General features: G+C 49.1%; 1 protein-coding gene across 2 annotated transcripts; it reads right to left on the bottom strand.

Annotated features, from left to right (window-relative positions):
* Nucleotides 1-487: 487 nt before the first annotated feature.
* Lpo (lactoperoxidase) lies at nucleotides 488-16,342 on the bottom strand. 2 transcript variants are annotated; one of them, XM_052196038.1, is made up of 12 exons: nucleotides 16,267-16,342; nucleotides 15,174-15,261; nucleotides 12,707-12,858; nucleotides 12,090-12,207; nucleotides 11,656-11,785; nucleotides 10,848-11,054; nucleotides 9,370-9,694; nucleotides 8,727-8,887; nucleotides 5,062-5,314; nucleotides 4,132-4,305; nucleotides 1,187-1,424; nucleotides 488-998 (listed from the first exon to the last, which is right to left on the bottom strand). In XM_052196038.1, exons 1-12 carry the CDS (start codon nucleotides 16,340-16,342, stop codon nucleotides 791-793), a joined length of 2,130 nt encoding a protein of 709 aa, XP_052051998.1. In that variant the 3' UTR covers nucleotides 488-790. The 2 variants fall into 2 exon arrangements, with proteins under 2 accessions (XP_052051998.1, XP_052051999.1); XM_052196039.1 differs by lacking the exons at nucleotides 12,707-12,858; nucleotides 15,174-15,261.
* Nucleotides 16,343-22,511: the final 6,169 nt, after the last annotated feature.

Raw genomic sequence — 22,511 nt, 5'->3', positions numbered from 1 at the left:
CCTGCTTCCTGACCTGCTTGAGTTCCAGGCATGACTTCTTTGGTGATGAACAGGAATGTGGAAGTGTAAGCTGAATAAAGCCTTTCCTCCCTAACTTGCTTCTTGGTCATGATGTTTGTGCAGGAATAGAAACCATGACTAAGTCACACCCAAAGTTCACACTCACTGCTCTGTGGCATTATCCATTCCACCCAACTCCCTACCCTCCCACCACCAGGAGCCCCTGCTTTGAGAATTCTTGCACCTTCCACTTGTTACTATTATCCCTTGTCAAAATGACTGATGCCCAGGACTGCTCAGTCGTAAGACACAGCTGGAATATAAACATCTCATTGCTCGTATGCAGCTGTTTCAAGGCCTGCCCCTAGGAAGGGACAGTCAGATGTTTATTGAGCATTTTGTATGTTGAACACCATGCTAAGTGCCACAAGCCATACTCACGAGGCAGGCAGAAGTCTCTGGCTCAGAATGCTTACAATCTAGTCTGGGAGGATGGGAGGAAGCATAAAGGTCAAAGGTCACAGCCTCAGCCAGTGCTCACTCAGGGGAGTGGGTAGGTGATGTCTGACAAGCTGGAAGGACATCTCAAAAAGCCTAGGTCTCGTCAGGGAGGGATTTCCACAGGCTGAGAGGGTGGCGAGGGTGGTGACAGCTGAGTGAGGGACTGGAAAGGCTGAGGCAGTCTTTGGCCTTGGTGTTCAACTTGAAAGGAGTAGGTCACTGGAATTGTTTGAAATGGCATCTTGGACCACGGACACGTGCGATGTAGGAAGCTGTGGGTAGCAGGTTCCTACTTCTTCCCTGAGGCCCAGGGTGAGAGGTCCAGCTTATCAACTGAAGAGCAGTCCACAAAGCCATCGGGGTAGGTGTTGGCCTGGAACGGGTTCAGTGGGACCTTGTCGATGCCCGTGTTGTCGCAGACCAGGCGGGAGAAGGACATCTTCTGTAGAGACTCCCGTTGCTTCTCTGTGAAGACCCCAGGGTTCTCCCACCAGAACCTACGAGGACACAGCAGGGTCATTTCACACAGCCCCGTGGCTAGCTCTGCCCCACACTGCCAGAGGACATTCTTGGGGAAAGGAAAAGCCCTCTCTAGAATGAGGTATGGAGTTAGACCTCATGAAGGACTTTGAGGACCCCTGCCTAAGAGAAAGGTTCCTCCTGTCTCCATAATGGTTTCACTTGCCTGTCTCCATCTCGGATCCGCTGGAACTGCTGGCCCAAGAGACAGGTCAAGAGGGGCCCTACTCGACCTCCCTGGACCAGGGGTTCAGCGATGGCCCCTAGCCAGATATCGATGTTGCTGGGGGTTCCGTAGAGGTCCATCAGTTTCTTGGCTAGCACTTCGTTTCCCATGACAGCACTCAGCTCCTCTAGGGTCTTTGGCTGGGACAGGCCACAGAAAGCTCTCCAGGAGTTGTACCCTAGGGAGGGAAGATAAGGCTGGCTCATCTCAGGAACCCCTCACTTCGGCTTTCCCTTGGGGATATACGCTACCTCCAGCAGCTGGGAAAGTCTGGGAGTCTTAAGACAAGGGAGGTTCAATTCACCATCTGTCATCTGTGGCACTTCAGTCTTGGGAGAAGACTTGTGGCTTACTGAAGTTGAAACTTCTAGTTTCTTTGGTAAGTTATGTCAAATAATGGTTTATTGAAGTACCCAGGTGAAAAGATGTCTTGCTATAGCAAATACGTGAAAGGATACTCGATGAAGGAGTATAAATATGATCACACAGACAGTGGGAGATGAGCACGGAGCCTTGGTTCAGTTAGCTCCATCTCACTATTGACACACATGTATTGGTTCGACCTCACCCCAGGTCGGTTGACAAGCCTGGCAGTTTCTTCAGGATTGAACTACAGCTGCTGGTTCGTGCCTGGTGTCTGCCTACCTAGAGGACTGGTCTGAAGCTGTTCAATCGTATTCGGTGTTTGCTACAGGATTGAACTGCTGCTCAAGAAGTTCAAACTCACTGTGATGGTTGGCATATGATTGGCCCAGGGAGTGACCCTATTAAGAGGTGTGGCCTTGTTGGAGTAGGTGTGTCACTGTGGGTGTGGGCTTAAGACCCTCACCCTAGTTGCCTGGAAGTCAGTCTTCTACTAGCAGCCTTCAGATGAAGATATAGAACTCTCAGCTCCTCTTGCACCATATCTGCCTGGATGCTGCCATGTTTCTGCCTTGATGTAATGGACTGAACCTCTGAGCCTGTAAGTCAACCCCAATTAAATGTTGTCTTTTATAAAACTTGCATTGGTCATGGTGTCTGTTCACAGCAGTGAAACCCTAACTAAGACACTCACCCTCAAAGAACTATTGCTAAGCAGATCTACTTCCCTCATATCCTAATAACTTTTCTCTTCTAAGACATCTGCTGGGTGCTGGGCTAGAGGAGTGGTTGAACCCTTATTTAAAAGTAGGTTGTGAGATTTTTATGCCTACAGCTTATTACTTTAGCCGCAATTCCAAGCACGATGCAAACAAATAAGAGAAAAGCTTTCGGAGCTTACCTCCAGTCCGATAATTAGTGTGACTGTTAATACTGTCAATGTGACAAGATCTAAAAATCCCTAGGAGGCAAATCTCTGGGTGTGGGACCGTGAAAGGCAGTCTGCAGTCTGGTTGAGCGAGGCTTACTCTGGAGACCCAGTAGAATATTCTACAAGGGGGAACCAGTGAGCCATGCTCCCAGATACTCAGGCTCATACTCCTGACTCCTCAACTCCATAATCCTGTGGCCATCTTTCTGGCTGGACTCCACCCCTACACTTGCCTGGCTATAGCCAGGTTTTCCCTGCCCCACAGTTACCTGCCAGGTAGCCCAGCCCACCTTAAAAGGAGGCTTCTTGGCCCCTCCTAGCTCTCTCTTGCCCTTGCTCTTGTCCCCCTGTTCCCTCTCTCTCCCCATTATTTACCCTCTTTCCACGTGGTCATGACCAGCTCTCATCCCTCTATCTTTTCTTTCTCTCTTTACGTCTCTATCTCCTTTTCTCCTTTTACTTTTCTATATGAAAACCATGGACTGTCTCTTCTTATCAAAACCCGCCGTGTAGGAGCATGGAACAGGCCTCAGCATCTCCAGCCACCAGGGAAGGACCAAGCCTCTTCCCAGCCAGGCTTCCTCAACAGGAACCTGGGGCTAGCAAGAACGGCCCCGCCTTCTGAGCAAGAACTTCCCAACCCCCCACCTTCCCCCCCCGCCCCCCCCCCCCCGCTAGCTGCGCAGCCTTCCCTCTGAGGATACAAGGGCACCCGCCACAACCACATGGGTTTGGGGCCCTGCCGGTCAGTTTTCCCAGCCGTGCAGAGCACCGCAGCCCCACATTTCCCACATCTGGGTGTGCTCACGAAGGAGTTTCTATATAGGGTTAATTATGGTGGGAAGCCCCACCCTGAACGTGAGCAGCCCCAGCCTGTGGCCTGAACACCGGCAGGAAGGAAGCTGCAGCAGTACCCATCCATCTCTGCTTCCTGACTCCGCTTCAACGTGGCCAGCTGCCTCATGCTCCGACACCATGTCTTCCCTGAACGACGGGCTGTGTAATAACATCAGATGTGTACCCACAGCCCTGCACTAGGAAAGCAGAAGATTCCATTTCCTGGACATCTTATACGGGTTTTAAAACGGACTTGCCTCTAACCTGAGCCCAGAGGGGCTCACAGAGATGGAACTGCCAACCTGGGAGCCTGCAGGGGCGGGACCTGGGCCCTCTGCACATATGCTACAGTTGTGGTAGCTTGGTCTTCTGGTGGGACTTCTAACAGCGGGGGCAGGGGCTGTCTCTGACTGTGATGCCCACCACTGGGACACTTTCCCCCAACTGGGCTGCCTCAGAACAACTCGCTATGCCAGGGCTGGTTGGGATCCACGGAGGCCAGCCCGTTTCTGAAGAGAAACAGAGAAGGGGTGGATGAGAGTGGGAAAGAGGGGAGGAGAAGGGACTGCGAGGAGAGGAGGGAGAGGAAACTGTGGTCAGAGTGTAAAATAAATAAAATAAAAATTTAAAAAATAAAATAAAAAGGCTCTAATGTTTGGATTGATTGGCTCTTGGGTTCCAGGAGAGACTGCCCAGGAAGCCCCAGAAGGTGGCCATAAAGCTCTCCAAACCAGGAGACCACAGACCCACTCACCAGGCTGCCCGTGGTCTCTGCTCCGCTGTATGTTAATGGCCGCCAGGTCAAAGCCATGGATGGTGTGATTTGGCTGGAACAGCATGTTTCGAAGCTCCCCTGTCATCATTTTGTTCTGAAGCATCAACTTGGCCTTCTTGGCCAGCAGGCCTCGAACCAGAGGATCAATCCCACCTGCAGAGGGACACCGAGAGGCCATCCTTAGGATAGGAATAGGGTGAGGGCATCATCCAAGCTGGACCCTCTCTGCCCCGGACACCTTCTAGGAAATGGGAAAGACTAGGAAATGTCTCTGACTGGAGGCAGGGAGAGAAGATGCAGCCTGCCTTTTGTGCCAGGGTAAAAGGAGTCCAGGCTACCGTTTCTGAGGTGACAGGAAAGGCCACTCATAGGCTGATGTATGAATGAATACCAACTCATGTTCGAGTTCATGGAGTCGGAGCCTTTGTCTTCCACACATTCCCTCAGGGAGGAAGAGGGACCACACATCTTGAGGAAACAGCCCCAACTGGTTAAGCTCAAAGGAAAGTCAAATTCAATCTATGATACCTCGTGGCTGTAGGAGGTTCTAGAACAGAACAATTTACCCACCCTACAAATTCTCTTTTCAGGGTTCAGAGGAGTTTAGGGTAGGAAATGGCAGAAGAATCCCAGCCCTGGGAAGATGGAAGGAGGAAATACCGTGTTCATTGATGACTCCTTGGGTCTTAGGAACCACAACAGGATGCCCTACACATCAATCTCATTTCACTTGATATTGAGGTGGGCACTATCTTACAAACAAGGAAATGAAGACTCAGTAAGATGAATTCCCTTCCCCAGGGCCACCCAGGAAGTGTATGGAAGGTGATTCCCATGCCAGGAGTCCCTACAAGCTGCCTGAAGAAATGAGAGAACTCAGGCAAGAACGATCTCCTAAAAAAGACTCACCATCCTTGACCAGCCTCCAGGTGTTGAAGAAGACCGTGTGCAGAGGGAGCTCAGGTTCTGAACCCCACGGCTGATAATTCTCATCCAGGCGGGACACCGTAGAGGGGATCTCCAAGTGGCCGAAGCGGAAAGCAAAGGTGAAGACATTGGAAACTCGGGGGTCTACAGACTCATTGTAGCCTTGGTATGGGGGAATCCACTTCTGCATCTCATCGCCCAGGAGGATGGGTAGATAGTCCCTAAAGGTGACAATCTGGAGGGTAAAAGGAGTCGTGAGGAAAGGATGTGACAAGGTGTGAGCCTCTGCAATGGGAGGCTGGAGAGGAGTTGCTGCCCAAGAGGATGCCAAGTGGATAGCATTTGTACCCAGTTTCCATTCCCATGGCCATGCAGACATTGCTAATCAATCATAGCTTTCTTCCAGCTATTTCTCATTTTATCTCCACATTGGTTATACTACTTGCTCATTTCAATTTGATGATGCTAAAGCAAGATTTCTGGCTCTAATATTTTATATGGCAATAGGTCATCTTAATAATTAAAATAGTCCTCTCTCTCTCTCTCTCTCTCTCTCTCTCTCTCTCTCTCTCTCTCTCTCTCTCTCTCTCTCCCTCTCTCTCTGTGTGTGTGTGTGTGTGTGTTTTCTGGTTTTAGAACAAGGTGGTATAACCTTATTTTTCTTTCTCCTCTCTAGTCACTGTAACTAAACATCCTGGAAATTATTCAACAATAATTAAATAATAAAAGGACTTCAAGCTTGTGTGGTGATACATGTCTATAATCCTAGCATTCCAAAGGCAGGAGGTTTAGAAATTTGAGGCTGGCCTGGACTGCAGATCAAGACTGCTATTTCCCACATAAACAACCCTAAAACAACAACAGCAATAACAAAAGGCTGTGGTGATACACATCTGTAATCCCTGTCCTGGTGATGTGAAGGCATGAGGGTCAGGAGGTCAAGGTCAGTTTTGTGAGTTTAAGGCCAGCCTGAGCAATATAAGACCTAATCAAAAAAACAAAAACAGGCCGGGCGGTGGTGGCGCACGCCTTTAATCCAAGCAATTGGGAAGCAGAGGCAGGCAGATTTCTGAGTTCGAGGCCAGCCTTGTCTACAGAGTGAGTTCCAGGACAGCCAGGGCTATACAGAGAAACCCTGTCTTGAAGAAAAACAAACAAACAAACAAACAAACAAAAACAGAGAGAGAGAGAGAGAGAGAGAGAGAGAGAGAGAGCAGATAGACGGCTTAGCAGTTATAAGAGCACTCGCTCGCTGCTCTCCTAGGGGACTTGAGTTCAGTTCCCAACCCAACACCCACATCAGATGGCTCATAGGTATCTGTAGCTCCAGGAGATCTGACATTCACTGTATCTGCACACAGAGACACATAAGTTAAAGTTTCAAAAAGACCCTGAAAGCTAGAAAAAGAATAGGAACTGTCTGGGGGACCCTAGAACTTGGAGAACTGACAATGTGGTGAGTTCTACATACACCCAGATTGATTGAACTGGGTGCAGAAAGAAGAGCCTGGCAGCCTGAAACTTCAAAAAATAAAAATAAAATGCCTGCTTTTTTTTTCCCCAGAGATGGAGGGACAGGGAAATCCAACACAGACTACCAGAGAGCCCCAATCCTTGCCTTACACCCCATGTCCTCAGCCCTGGCCAGCCCTGGCCTACTCCTCAGCCCAGGCTGTGGACCGTCTCAGCTCTGTGAACACAGTGGAGCACTGTGTCTGTTTCTTCTCACCCTTGGTTTTTCACCAAGGAGACCCAGGCACCTGGCTCCTGCTTCTCTAGAAGGTTGCTTAGCAACAACGGGTAGCCAGAAAAAAACCACTTTGGTGCCCTGAAGACCGACCTAGCAGGAGTGGAATGGGAGGTTCAGATGCCCTGAAAGCGCAGACACCAGGAAGGACTCGGAACCAAGCTGTGATTAAAGCGGAAACAATGGCCGACCAGAACCTAAGCAGGGGAACCGAGTGCTAGAATAAAGATCCAGATAGGACTGAAATCGCTAAAGTGTTCAGTACTGTCAAGAACCTGGAAAGCCACATTCTGAGTGAGAAAAGGCGACCGACTGAGGGCAACAGCGACATGGATCCGGTGGAATTGGCTCACCCGTCTGGGGTTCCCAGAACCCATTTCAAAAGCTGGGCATGGTGGCATGGGCATGCAGTCTCAGAGCAGGAAAGGCAGAGGCAGGTCCATTCCTGGAGCCTGGTGGCCAGCCAGCCTAGCCTACTTTGTAACTTCAAAAGTAAAATATGTCTTTGGCCTTCTGGAGAAATGACACGGGGGTTGGGGGCAGGCTGGCCTCTGGCCTCCATATATACAGATGTGCAGTGCACATAGCCATAGACGCATGTGCACATCCCCCCCCCCAGACATATAGATATTTTATGTATTTACCGCACTGTTTCAAATTGAACCCAGAGCCTCGACTGTGCTAAGCACCCTAGCTCTGAGCTGCACCCCAACCCTTCAGTCAATAAAGATTTTAAAGTTGTGTCTTGAAAGTTCCTCAATCAGTTATGTAATTTTCTGAAACAAGTGGTGGGACATAGGAAACATGTCAGCAAAGAAGTAGCAAAGAAAACTATGGTATTGAGAGTACACCACTCGAAATAACAGTACTGATAACAGCAACAGGATTGAATCCGTTCAATAGAAGAGTGGAAACGACAGAGGCTACAGGTGGAAAAGATCAGTAGACCTCACTAATCTGTGCAAAAGAGAGAACTTCCAGGAGGTGGGCGTGGTGGCGGCAAGCCTTTGATCCCAGCACTCGGGAGGCAGAGGCAGGAGGATCCCTGAGTTCGAGGCCATTGTGGTCTATAGTGTGAGTTCCAGGACAGCCAAGGCTACACAGAGAAATCCTTTCTTGAAAAACCAAATAAGAGGAGGAGGATGAGGAAGAGGAGGAAGATGAATGAATGAGTGAATGATAAATAAATAAATAAATAAATAAATAAGAAAAGACCCTCTGATAAACTAGACATTAAGGATTCTACAGGACAACAATAAAAGATCTAAATTCTAACAAGCCAGATATGGTGTTGGATGCCCACAATCTCAGAACTTGGAGGGTAGAGGCTGGAGGATCAGGAGATCAAGGCCAGTCTAGGCTAAATGAGACCCTGTCTTAAAATCAAACCACAACACATACTCTCTCTCTCTCTCTCTCTCTCTCTCTCTCTCTCACACACACACACACACACACACACACTCACACATACTCATACTCACACACACACACATACACTCATACATACTCACACCATACATACACACACACACACACACACACACACTCAATCCTTCTAACTCAGTTAGTTGGGAAAGCAATCCAACATCAAGTATCCCTATGGCATGTCGCTTATACAGAGAGAATTCTAAAGGAAGAGAAATCAAAATAGCTCAAGTCACTGCAAGGGAGCAGCCCCAAGGGTGAGAGAGCCTTGGTGATGGCGACAGGGCAGGCTCCCGGAGGGACCACACGTGGATAACTCCCCACATTCAGAACACGGGGAAGTCATTTGAAAACAGGGGGCCTATCAGACCCTTAGAGAGAAGCACAAGAGAAGACAGAGCAAGGAAAAACGTGGAAAGAGGGCGTGTGGCTGGAAGTAGCTAAACAGTCGAGGTGGTCCACAGGGCCTCCGTACCTGTATGAAGGCTCCCAAGATTTTCCTTGCTTCCTGATAGAGCGTCTCTCCGTCCCAGTGCGGGTTCAGTGTGCTTAGGTCTCTGGCTAGCCGGTTGTGCTCCCGGATAAAGAGTGTGTGGGATGTGGCCAGCAAGATCTGCTCTGAGGCTCGGGAGTCTCCTAAAAGTCCAAAAACCAGAAAGGTGTGTTATCCCTGAGCAGAGCCGGGGATCTTCACAGAGAAAGATGGTACCCACCCCGACGCCCTTCCAAGCCCCTCCTTCAAGGTAGACTAAGGAGAGTCAGGTGGAGAGGGTCAGATGGGCAGTGAGGGGTGGTGTATGATTATAGATTGTGCCACCAAACTTGTCTAGAACTGTGCCTGTGACAGAGAATATGAGAAAGGTTTATATTAAAACATGAATAACCAGCCCTGTGGGATGATGGGATCATGAGGATTTTCTTTGTATTTTTTCTTGGACTTCCTTCTTCTGCAGTGAACACACTTGCTCTTTGGTCGGGCCCTTACTCTACTCCTAGTTTACTGCTCTAGACAGAGGTGACTTGGGGCATTTTCCTGGACAAATCCTGAGATGTAGCAGCCTCCTTCGATGATCCCCTTGTCTCTTAGACCCTCCTTTTCCCTCCCAGGCTAGACTCACCTGCCAAGAAGCAGGGCACACCAGCTGTGGCGTTGATGACCTCACAGGGGCTGGGTTTCATTTTGACAAAAGGTGGGAAGGGCCGCCCATTGTCTGAGACTTCTTCATTGACAGCCATGAGGCCCAGTGGGCTGCTGAGGTTTCGAAGTCGATTTGCCAGGCTTGGCTCGGGGCTATACACTAGGCTAGCATCCAGGAAAGAGGTTAGAGCATTGATCTGCTCTCGGGCCAGGGATTTGTAGGGTGGTGTGGGGCAGACAAATCCAGCTCTGAAGAAAGGCATGCACTTCCCCTGAGTCTTCAATTTAGGGTCACCAGTTGGGAACTGTAGAGAGATGGGTTGGGGATGATTACACAAAATATCTATGCCCCGGTAATGCTTTCCAGGGTCAGTCTGCAGGAAAAGACCCTCATGGTGACCTCCTGACCAGACACTAGCCTTAGAGGCCTCCTGAGGACAATGCACTTCCCAGGCCCATGACACTCCAAAGTTCATTATACGCTAATGTGTAAGAGCTGAAAGCGATTATTCATTCTTTCACAGTAAGCGCTCAGAGATGACAGAGAGGATTTCCTGAGAGCCCTAGACAGGCAAGCAGCATATGACATGAGATTTAGTAATTACTACCGAAATATCAACCCTGGAACTGCCTCGTGCCAGCCACTCGCCTGCTATGCATACTTCATCTCATTCTGGCCCTCAGAGAGCCTGTGAGTCACACCGCCGAGTCCTTTATGCATTAGAGAACGGTCTCACTTGATCAATAGGCTAACTTGCGCCAGCATCCACAGACTAGGAGGGAAAGATGTGAGACTCAGGTCTCAGCCTCAGCCACATGACTCAGATTTTTTTTTTTAATGTATACCACAGCACAGACTCAATTTGTCATTTGAGTAAATATAAATGACTAAGTACAACATCCATGGTTAAGAAGAGACCGCTGCAAGCCGCTCGCTCCGGCTCTGCTGCCGGACACTCCTTGCCGCTCACTGAGTCACTACTTTCAGCTTCTTCTGGGCACAGAAATCATCCTCCAGGGGACTTACTTAGTTCCACAAACTAAGTGTAGGATAAATCTCTTAGCCAGAAGGGGGCTGCGTGGGGCGAATGGATATGTCTTGGTAAAAATGCAGACTATGACTCTCAACACCTGGCAGGGGCCCCAAGAAACTCTGATCCTGTTGGGTGGGCGTGCCGACAACCCTCCACATGCCAGCCTTCTGTCTTTGACAGCAAGAGCAGTGCCTCACCTTTGACTCCCCAGTGCTTGCTGCACTCCCTGACAAATACCATTACTGTCTGATTACTGAGTGAATGGCTGAGCACAGGAACAGATATGAAGCTAGGAAGTCAGCATCCAAAGCTATCAAGAGATCCCAACCTTCTCGCTGGGAATGCGTGCTACGTGGACGTTGCAAGGGGCACACAATCTCTGGGTAGTGGTCAGGGACAGCCGTCTACGGCTGCAGAGGCCTACCATGATGGGGAAGCAGTTGTCTCCCTGGACACAGTGTTCATCACACTGGGCTTTGGTGTAGTTATCACTCCCCATTTCAGTTTCAGGGGCAAAGTCCAAGTCGTGATCCACGATTTGACCCCACTGCATGAAGAGCAAGGATCTCTTTTGGTCCAGAACCTCGTCCTCATTCAGATAGGCAGCGATCTGGTTAGAGACCTCCCGGGGCTGCACATGGAAGAAAGTCGGAGGCCAGGTTGGAAGAAAGCAGGCTTTGAATATTAAAATGCAACACCGGTTTGTTAAGGACCCACGATTCAGTCCCAACACTTTGTAGCTGAGGACATAGGACATTAGAGAGCGGACGCTGGTGCTCTTGGTCCTGCAGCTGCAAGCGGCCTTACTGTGGACTGGGAAAACAAAGACAAGCTTCCGACTGCCTGCGATGGAAGTGCCAGATTTCTGGATATGGGAAGAGGGACCCTGGAGACTGCCTGCCAACTCAGATGAGGCCAACAGATCGGACCTACAGGAAAACGACAGCTGGTGCACTCCAGGGGCTGGGACAGGGTAGGCGCAAGTAGAATAGTGTAAGGAAACCATCTGCCTGGGAGACCCCAGGGTATCAGGCTTGTGACAGTTGGGACATCACCACCACCACCTGGCTGGGCCCCGGGTTCTGCTGCCCCCTCGCGGCAGTTTGGGGAATATATCTTTCGGTCGCAAATCCTACTCTCAGTTGCGCCTCCCATTTTCCTTTTCAGAGAGCTGATGTACCTGCAGTGTGGCTCTTTCCCTCCCTCCCACCGTGTACCCCGCCTTCCTTCACCTGCGGGAGAGGGAAACCGTTCCGCGTCTTCCCCGGCGTCCACCCGTACGGGAGGGAGAGCCCGTCCTCGTACTCTGCGGGCAGCCATCGAGCTAGCGCCCTGTTGGCCGATCCCAGCGCTGGATTCTTCCTGAAACCAAATAAAGAAGGCTCTCTCAGCCTCAGCGGGTGGCCTCCTGAGCGGCCTCCTTCATCCTGCCGCCCTTAACCTGAGCTCTGCGGGAGGAAAAGCAGGTGTGGAGGAGGGGCCCTCTGCACTGTGAGGTTCTGAATTTTCCCAATCCCAAAACCTAGGACTGTCTGGCATAGTGGAAAGGACCGTTCCCTGTGGGTCACAGTGGCCTCACTGGAGATATGTTCTCTTTAGAGGGACTCAGGAGCTCTGCTTGCAGTGTGGCAAAGATGCTGGTTGGGGTGGTGGGTGTTAGGGTCACCTGTTATTACACTCTCCAGTGATGGTCCGGTAAGGGCTACTTAGGTTGCAAGACACTACTGAAGCAGGAGGATCACAGCCTGCCTCCCAAGAGAGTGAAGTCAAGTCCAGGCCTTGGTCTGAAACAGAAGAGAACCCCGGAACAGGGCGGTGTTCTGAGACACTGGCAACAGACAGGAAATCAGACTAGAGATGACAGCTCACTGTAACCCAGAAGAAAATACAAGTTTTATCTCTTGAGACACACTCCCAGCAAACCTATCTGATGCTGGAGGCTTCACCTACAGGAGAGAGGACACTGGTTTGGCATAGGAAACCCTGTTTATTGACTTTGGCATTTTTTCCAGGCAGACACCTTAAAAACCACATAACACACTGAACGCAGATGTCCCTTCTCTATCAGTTGGCAATATAACCTTGTCACAAGGAGTTCTTTCATCTGCAAAAGGGACATTGACTTAGTTGTCCCCAAAGGACCGCTGAGGTCTGCCAGTACGCCCTTTGGGTTTAAGAAAGGAGGCGGATACTTTCTATGTAGATAATTCCTAACAGTTCTTGGCCCCTGTTCTGTTCTGATGAGCCCTTCCTCTCTTTAGAGGTCTGGCGAGTTTTCTTTACCTGTGACATTGGTGGGAAACTGAGTCAGTTTCTTTAGGGACTCCTCCCACACCTGCCCGCTTCGGATGGCTGTGCGCGTCCGGCCTTTGGCATGCTTAAGATAGTCCGAGAGATGACGGGTGCCCCGTACGGTGGTTATTGCCATCTTCAGCCTTCAGTAGGAACCAAAAGGGAGCATGAACAGGCTTTGTAGAAGCGTGTGAGGGGCTCACGGGAGAGGTGCAAGGTAGTGTGCATGCAGGGAAAAGCCACAGGGCTCTGAGGAGTAAACATGCGCTCTCAGCCTCTCTCCATGTCTCTTCTGATACTGTTGGAAAAACCTCTTCAGGGAGGAAAAAGCCACAGAGGCTGTGGGACATTAAGTCTGGCCTTAAGTAATGCTGGCAGATGCACCAAAAGATTCCTGAATTCCAGCTAGGGGGGCTGTCTGTGACCTGATCATGTCAGAACCTGCTGGGCATCTTAAGACCACTCAAGTCCTACAATGGATGAATCCAGACTTGAGAACTCCTGGTATACTGCTGAACCTTATAGCCTAAGAATTCTAGAATGGGGACACGCATGGGCCTCCAGTTCTGCCTGTGCATCTGGGCCTAGAATTGGTGTGGAGTCTGTCCAGAAGCACTCAGCATGTGGAGTCTGTCTGGAAGCACCCAGCCTATACTGAACATCTCAAGAAAGCTCAGCCTTAGTCCTGTATCTTCTATGTGCAAAACAGGAATCCCCAAGGCCTTCTACTTTGAAGTCTGTGACCATTCAGAGAGGCTAGTGGCACGAGAGCCCTCTGTTGCCTCCCTGGGCCTCAGTTTCTTTGTGAGTAAAGATCTATCTACAAGGCTGCTATCTCCAAGTCTCTGAAATATAGCTCAGATTCTTACAAACCTAGCCTTCTTGGTTGTGTTTAAATCACTGGTTGTAAGGCCTGTCCCACACTTCACAGCAGGCCATTAGCTCCAGTTAAAGTGTTGTTGGTGCCATGGTTTAGCCCAAGGGACTATCGACATGAGAGAAAAGGCACAGGAGGGCTAGCTAGCCTCAGCCTAAGGTCTGTCAAGAGAACCAGGATATAAGTCATACTGTCTTGTGCTGCTTTAAGACAAACCGAACCAAACCAACCGAACAAAAACAAACCCACAAGCTTTTACTATGCAACAGCTCTGGCTAGCCTGAATATGTAGGTAGACCAGGCTGGCCTCAAACTTACAGAGATCTGTTTGCCTCTGCCTCTTGGGTGCCAGGACTAAAGTCAAACATTATACCCAGCTTTCTGCTGTTTTAACAAAACAGTACAGCTCAGTGGCCCAGGACTCACATCTAAAGCCAGATACCCTGAGCACCGGTCTGGGGCTCTAAGTGCAGGACAGAGAATTTTCCAGGTCTTTGAGTTGGTAATAGATTTCTTTGAGTACCCAGAGAAGTATCCAAAGAGAGGTCCCACCGAGTACTCAGGAATGGCGAATTCGCCACCCCTGTTCACACCGGCGTATGGGAGACTTGGTGGGGTGGGAGGAGTCTATCCCAGAGAAAGGGAGAGAACTTCTGGGCTCCCCCTTGTCACCACAGAACCAAGAAAGTCAGCAGCTTGGCACTTTGCCTCCTTAGATTGATCTTTGACCTCTCGAAATGATACTATTTCCAGAGACTAAAAGCAATCTAAAAGTCACCAAAAGGATCATGGGATTGCTTGTTTAACGACTCCCAGTCCTCAGCATGGGATGGATGGTGGCTTAGTCTGTGGTTCCAGGCCTCCTCAGATCCATCAAAAAGGTTTCTGTCCTCCTTGGCCAGCTGCTGTGGGTACAGCCTCTAAGCTTACCCCTGTAGCCTTATTTGACACTCGTTCCCGAGCCTTTGCCACTGCCTGGTTAGAGTTCCCTGTAGTGACACCAGCATGCTTGACACTTGTTCCTGGAGTCCCAAGCCTGGGCTACGTAAACCTAATGTGGATACGTGGACCTCCACGGCGGGACAGGCTCTGAAGTGCACCTTGCACTCTAGGTCTCTGTGGGTGGGCGGTGGCAGCAGTCAGGCCGAGGGTGCAGTTCAAGCCACACTCAATGTTGTATTGTGTGGTAACCTTGCTTGAGAGCACTTCTTTCTCAAATTCCCCACACTGACTCCATGCCCATGGTTCTGTTCCTGGAGAGCCTGACCTAAGTCAGACTATATTAACTGAATGAAGAACCTTTCTGAATCCGGCAGGTTATAACCAAAGGAAACCCTGGACCACATGGAGGGGAGTTCTTAGAGGATTATAGTAGATGTCTCCTCAAGGCATCTTAGACGCTGGGATTTTTAGGACTCGGAAGCCACTGTTCCTGTTTGCTACGTTCTAGGTGCGGGTGGAGAGTGGCGGAAAGGCAAGTTTTATAATTGCTTTGGTTCACTGGCTTGTTGGGGCTGGTCAAGGTGCACTTGTCACTAACAGGAAGCCTGTGAAAGGGAGTGAACACACGAGTCTCATTACCTGGCCCGGGAATCCAGGAAGGCCTTGTTGACCCAGACCTTGACCTCCTCCACTGTGTCACGGATGGTGACAGTTCCCGGAGTTGGAGCTTGGGGAGGGAAAAGCAGGAAGCAGGGTACCAGTTATCACTCCTTTGAGATATCCCCTACCCCCCACCCACACACCGGCAGCCATTACCTCATATCTCAAACCTGAGCAGGTAGGGAGGTTTGAGATAAGGATATGCTACAGGAGTCCTCAAAGCAGTGGTATTCCTACTGTTGTGACTTGTGACCCCCAACCATAAAATTATTTTTGTGGTTACTTCATAACTGTGATTTTGCTTCTGCTGTGAACCATAATGTGACTATCTGGTTGCTGGGAATCTGTTAGACAAACCCTGTGAAAGGGTCAGATGACCCCTACAAAGGGGTCGAGAGCCACAGGTTGGTTGCCTCAAAGGCAGGTGACACAGAATGGGAAGCGACCTGTCTGCTCTTCAGCGAGATATCAAACGAGGCGGATGGAGTTCTGGAGCAGTGCCAGGAAGAGGGCAATAGAACCTTCAGTGTGGCCACTCAGCTTGGGTTCCCTGGGATCTGGTGAGATAGTCTTGTGGCCCCTTGAACAAGCCCATCAGTGTTTAGCCAATAGCCAGGACGTTCTCCTTGCTCTCCTCAGGTTGGGGTGTGGAGTTTGAGGGTCTCTTCTCTGCGAAGAGACTGCAGTGGATTGAGAAGTGTCCCTTGGACCTTCTGCATGTGGCATTATTTTCAAATCGGCTTTGCAGATCTGATTAATTCCATGAGGTCATGCCGGTTAGGGTGAACCTGAAGTCCAGGGACCGGTGGGTTTAGGAAAGGACACAGGGCGAAGACATGTAAAAATCAGGGGAGCTGCAAGTTAATGATATAAGGACACCTCTAGTCATCAGAAGCCAGGAGAGGCAAGGAAGCCTCCTCTTTTAGGGCCTTTAGGAAGAACGTGGAACCATTTCGTTTGTCTTGAATTTCTAGCCTTCTGGGCTATCTAAGTATAAATCAGCACTGATTTCAGCCACCCAGGTTATGATACGTTATCTTAGTCCAAGAAACAAATACAGTCTGATGCTTACCATTTCTGGCAGATGCTGCAGTCTGGAGCAAGGTCAGGGAAGCCAGGAGGGCTGGGAGATGCAGAAGCACTTTCATCACTGAAATGAGACCAGAGCCATGGACTAGGAGCCCTAGTGGAGCCCCACTGAGAGCGAGGGAACCTCAGGAAACAGGGAAATCCCAGGCAAATTCAGATGCCCGAGCTGTACAAACTCACACTATTCACCGGCTGGGAGAACCAGAAAGGTACAGGAGGGAAAGAGGCTTCAGGGTCTGAGGACCTGATATAGCTCTGCATTTGCCCCACCCAAGACCTTGGGCAAATTTCTTAACACTGGGCCACTGGCCTGCCCATAAGGGGGCAGGGTCTAATGACCCAGGATGTCCCGTTCTGCCTGAGGAGACTGAACTTATGTCACAGATAGGAGAAATGTTCCCAAGCTTTAGGGGTTCTCTTGCCTCCTTCCTGACAGCCAGGCTCTGCTGGGGTGGCACAGGGGAGGAGACACAGCACACCTTTCCTCAGAAATTCCACAGGGCTTTCCCCTCCCTCAAAACTGAGGCTCTTGGCCCACGAAACACCCACCCTCCCATTTCCTCCACCATATCTGATTAGGAAACTTGGCTTCTTGTTTTTCCTTCTCTCTCTCTCTCTCTCTCTCTCTCTCTCTCTCTCTGTTAAAAAGAGGAAGAAAGAATTCAAGGCCAAAGCTGAATGATTTTCTGTGTCATGGCCATGTTCTGGCTGGCGTGAAGGAAGGGTGTGGGGCTGAAAGCAGAGCTGGGCGAATGTGGGGTCCTGACGCTGGAAAGCAGGTGAGCAGACTGGGAAAGACGTTGTCTGCACCCAAGGGCAGCCTGGGTGAAGCGTGCAGAGCACTGGGATCCTGTGATGTTTAAGGCTTTTGCCTGCCTGCCTTCTTGGCCTCACGTTCAGTTTAGGCGTGTCCCAAACCCTCAGCTTTCACCCTTCCCTGAGACTCAGAGCATGGTCTGAAGAGAGATCCACACCCTCCTCTCCTCCGTGTCTGGGGAGGGGAGGAGAAAGGGGAGGAAAGCACAGACACAAGTCCATGCCTCTTCTCAAGCAATGTCCTCTCCGCCTCGAGAACTCCTGTGTGCTCTCAAAACCCCAGCCAGATAGGTGCCCTCTTTTGTGTGACGTTTGACAGGTTTCTCTGGGAAGTTAGGCTATTCCCATCACGTGCTAATTTCTTTTCACGTCTGTTTTCAAATAAGGCCATGAGTTCCTGGAAGCCAATGCTTTAGTGTGTGTGTGTGTGTGTGTGTGTGTGTGTGTGTCGGTCTGTCTGTCTGTCTGTCTGTCTAAGTTCAGCATCAGTACAGACTAGCACTGAACACATACTGAATAAGTGATGGAGAGGAGAGGTTTAACTTCTGGAGTTTGTACGGGGAGGGCTGGTAAGTTCTCAGTCAGTTTCTCATACTGTACTGCATGTAAGAATCATCTAATGATGAAGAGTACAGACTCTGGCTTAGCAGGTGACGGAAGATGGCCCTGGGTCTACACCAAGTCAAGGTCAGGGGCAATAGTTCTGCCAGGAAGACCACGCTGAGTACTGTGACCTTCCAGAGTTTGACTCTCAGATTTGCAAGTCACCAAAGAGGTCAGAAGACTGAGTGGGAAGGAATTGTTGGAATTCATTTTCACCAACGGCAAGAACCTGTTGAGGAAGATGTTGGAATGAGCCAACCGGAAAGCCAGTAAACACCCCATCTCCAGGAAGAACACTGTATTTGACCTTTCAAGTAGCTCCAGAATAAAGAGAATGCAGAGGCAATAACTGTAATATTACAATATATGACCTCTCTCTCTTTCTCTGTTTCATATATTATAGATCTCATTTGATATATGATCACATCCATATCCAACGTCACTCCCACACATGATTGTCATTCATAGTAATTCCTGGTTCAAAACTCCCTCCCTAAATTAGTATATAGAAACCATGATTTCTTTTCCCCCCAGGACAAACTCTCTAATCACCCCCCCCACACACACATACATATGCATAACCTTTCTGTATTGGTGCTGACCACGAAATTCTCAGAACTATGTCATCTAATAATGGACCACAACCCTCCCATTTCAGAAGGGATCCTGCCCTTTGTCTGGGAGGGAGGGAGGAATGATGTTCAGAGAAACAGAAGAATCTCAACAGACAAGCCTTATTGGGATTTCCCACTCAGCCTATTAACATTAGGTCTATGTGGCTGTCTGGGCTTTGGTTATATTATGCCATAAGACTCTGGAGGGCTTCTAGATGATCAAACACATGGAAGTGGCTGGAAGGGATATGCCCAGAGAAAGCAGAGATACTCCACGTTCCTTTGGAAACACCTATTTGCCCAGTGTCCTTTGAAATAACCAAAGTAAGTGTTCTCCTGAGTCTTGTGAGCATCTCTAGAATGTTGGTCAAGTTTGAAGATGGGTTGTGGGAAGGCTGTCAGACTCCTAGGCAGAATAGCCTGGAGTTCGTGACTGACTCTGAAATCAGGGTTCACTTTTGGGGACTGAGCACTCCACCTGTGAGATCTGATATCTCCAGGTAGAGACTGTCAGTATTGCATGGGATTAGCAACACCCAGCTGGTATCCAGCTATCCAGTGCATCTTGCTGATGGGTGGGGATTCCTCCTAGACTCTGAGCCAGAAGCAGGCTGTGACACGCCAATAGAAGAAACTGAGTTTGAGATTTGAGTTTATTTTCTTTCTATATTCTCAGGAACTTTTATCAAGCCCTCCATAGAAAAAGACTCCTTTGGCCCAGCTGGAGGTGATGCACTGGGTATGTGCTGAATATAGCCAGTTACATAAACATTGATATAACTTAACCCCTCAGTTTTCCCCAGATGAAACCCATCTAGTACTTACAGTTCTGGCACCTGGTTGAAACCCAGAGGACTTCAGAATATTTAAAACAGGGACTAGATTATCAGGGTTGGCCAGATGTTCTGATCTGCTGCAGCCAACAGACATGAAGGAAACAAAGCTACTCCAAGAGCCCTGGCTTAGATACCCTCCCGACACATTGTATCACCTTACTACAGCCAGGAGTATCATTGCACCTTAGTCTGGAGAACACCGCATTCACTCAGCAACTGTCTCAACTTTCTGAGTGACCATGGACGCCTGTCTTGGGTCTCAGTTTCTAAACTGTATAGATGAGACAGCTTCGTGGAACCTTCCAATCCTGACAGTTCACGAATGTTTTTGCCTGGTTTCAGGTGCAGAAAAGGCTTCTCACTCTGCAGCATAAATCGCGTAAATCCCTACCCAAAACACACAGCAGAAAAGTTGCCAATCCATAGTTAAATCTGGCACCAGAAAATGCCCAAGGAAGACAAGTCCAAATCAAGGACTAAATGTTCTCCAGTCTGGAGATTTCATCATCCACTGTGCAGGAACCAGGAAAGGTTAATACGACTTACCTGCCGTGTGCTTTGACCTCCCGTGGCAGCTAGAAACTTTTTTCTGCTTAGACGAGTTGGTCTTTTATATCCTCCTGTAAGAATTTACTTATGGGAAAGGCCCAGAGGGAAGGATTTTGAGAGGTTGAAGTGGCTTAAAGGACACACACACACACAAGCTCAGCAGGGAACACCCTGTGACTCCAGGCAGATGCAACAAGGAAACCTTAGGATGTCAGGGAGCAATTGATGCAATATCGCTGACTAGGCAGTGTTACTCCCCTTTCTACCTTCCAGCTTAAAATCTGCCAGCTCGGCCTAGGCAGGGAAGGCTCAACTCCAAGCCCTGTGCATGCGTGACCCCCCCCCCCCAGTGCGTCTGAATAGCTCTCAGAAGTAAGTCTAGTTAAATGTTACCCTTATTCCTTTACACGTCATTTTTTTGACTCCTCCCTTACCTTCTATCCAATCCATGGTAGGATTAATGGACTCCTCTTTTGTATTTAGGATGAGGAAAGTGACAGCCTGTCTCCGCTACTGAAATATATTTAAAGACTTTTTCTCTTTTCTTTTTGTCTTTGAGACAAAGTCTCATAATGTAGCCCCAGCTGTCTCAGACCCTCACTATGCAGCCCAGGTTAGCCTCAGAGTCACACAATCTTCCTACCTTAGCTTCCACAGTCCTGGGATCATAGGTCCGAGCAGTCAGACTCTTAAAGAACATTTCTCTTCCGAAGAACACAGGCAAATGAACTGGACATCTCAGAAGAAGCCTGCTGCCCAGCAAAGGGCACAAACCCCGGGCTCTTCTTGTTTTCTTTGAAACAGTTCAGCTCTGCAGCCAAGCACTGTTCGTCTGCATCTATTTCCTAAATGCTGGAGCCTGTTTCTAGTTTTGCACTTTATGGGTTCAGGAAGCTCTGTCTTCGATGGATTTTATTTGCTGGTGGTTGTGCTTGGGTCAGTCTCAGGCCTGGACAGTGCTAGGCAAGTGCTCTACAACCGAAATATTTCAAGACAGAACTTTCTTCTACAATGTTCGTGGGATAACACTGTGTCCTTTGAATGATATATGGGGAACTATTGCAACCAAGGAAACGCCAAAATGCAGGTCTTCCATCTCTGCATTTGATGCAGATGTGCTGGGTTTGGTCAGGGCTGGAACAGCATCAGCACTAAACTAGTGTGCTCTGTGTGCTACCAAGGGTGTTGGTAGGAAGCATACCTGTGGGCCTGCCACTGTCCTGTAGCTGACTGTCTTTTCATAGCTTTGCAGACATTACACCGATAGTTTATTCATGTGGGTTCCTCATTTTGCCCAAATCTTCTTAGCACAAGCAGCTGACTCCCCAGGAGAGAATTGTCAAGTTGGTCTGAGAAATGAAAGTTAGGAGACTGAAAATTCCGATGAAAGCTAAAAATTGCCAGAAACTTCTCATAAGTCAGCATAGAAATTTCAGGATATTTTAGTGATAGCAACAGCAGAACCTGTGAGGTCAGGGTGCAGATAGTAGACCCCTTAATCAGCCACACATGGGCACACACACGTGAATACACACACACACATACACACATGTACACACACATACACCACATACACTCTAACTCACACACATGCACACTCACACACTCACATGCACACCCACACTCACACACACTCAGCTCATGCACACACCAGGCATTCAGTGACCTTAAACATACTTCGATTACTTCCATTTCCTTCCAAAAGAGAACTCTGCACGCTGCACGTACGCCCTTTGGTAGGTGAGGAGGACAGCTCCGATCGGTTATGTGATACAGCTGCTGGGATGATCATAGCTCTTGTTCTGGTCTGTGGCCTTCCAGCCACCCCTGCCATCTTTGAGGAGGGGGTAGCTCCTCTCCTCCCTCACTGTCTGTCTCAGATTTCTCTTACTGGCCTGGCAGTCACTTGTTTTGGGGCAGGCTTCTTTTTTTTTTTTCTCATACTAAAATACATTTCCTCTTGTTGGATTCCTAGAACAAGTGAATAGACTTCCTGACCTGAGGTAGGTTCCATATGCCAATGTTTCCACCTTGGGATTCATTGAATGTGCTACCTCAGAGAATGGAGGATCTTTGGTATTCTGGTTTATGCCATCCCCTGGTCTCTAGACCAGTATGACAATGACAAACTCTGAATGGTGTCCCTGAGCAATATGGACCCTGGGACAAATAGAAACACTGTCAGGTGGCTGCCTTCAGAGGAGGAATGTGTGAGCAAGGAAAAGAAATGTCCGAAATGGATTGTACATTTCCCTGGAGACAAGAGACTATTGTCTTCTTGGTTTTTTTATTATGTGCTTGTTTTAAGCGGAACATTGATAAGATATGTAATGGCTTCTGGGACCAACATCACACAGCACAAGGATTTTGACCAGAAACCCCAGCAGCAGTAAGCTATTCCAGTTAGTCATAGCCTATTGAGTCTGAAGAGTCCCTTCCTGGGAGCAGCCCATTGAGGAGGGCAGGGGAATTCCTAGGAACTACCCTGGTAAGTGAGTAGAACGCCGTCTTCCCGTTCTTTCTCGATGGACTGCCCACCCCTCCCAGTCAGGCCCGTTCTTATCCAGGTCCTGCCTCTCGCTTCCACTTAAATATTTATTGAGCTCTTGATATTATGTGCTTCTCCTCCCTCTCTTCCTCCCCCACTCCAGCCAGCTTACAAAGTATGAATTTTTATAAGTTTGCTTCAAATGAAAAGGGTGTCAGATCTGCTCCCCGTCTTGTCAGGGCAAGGCAGAGATGTGGAAGGGGTCGGGGGAGAGTGATAAATCTCAGCGCACAGCAAAGATAATTTATCCCAAGTAAACCCT

The sequence above is a fragment of the Apodemus sylvaticus genome, chromosome 10, assembly GCF_947179515.1.
Source record: "Apodemus sylvaticus chromosome 10, mApoSyl1.1, whole genome shotgun sequence".
NCBI classification, from domain to species: Eukaryota; Metazoa; Chordata; class Mammalia; order Rodentia; family Muridae; genus Apodemus; species Apodemus sylvaticus.
This window is presented reverse-complemented; position numbering and strand designations above follow the sequence as displayed.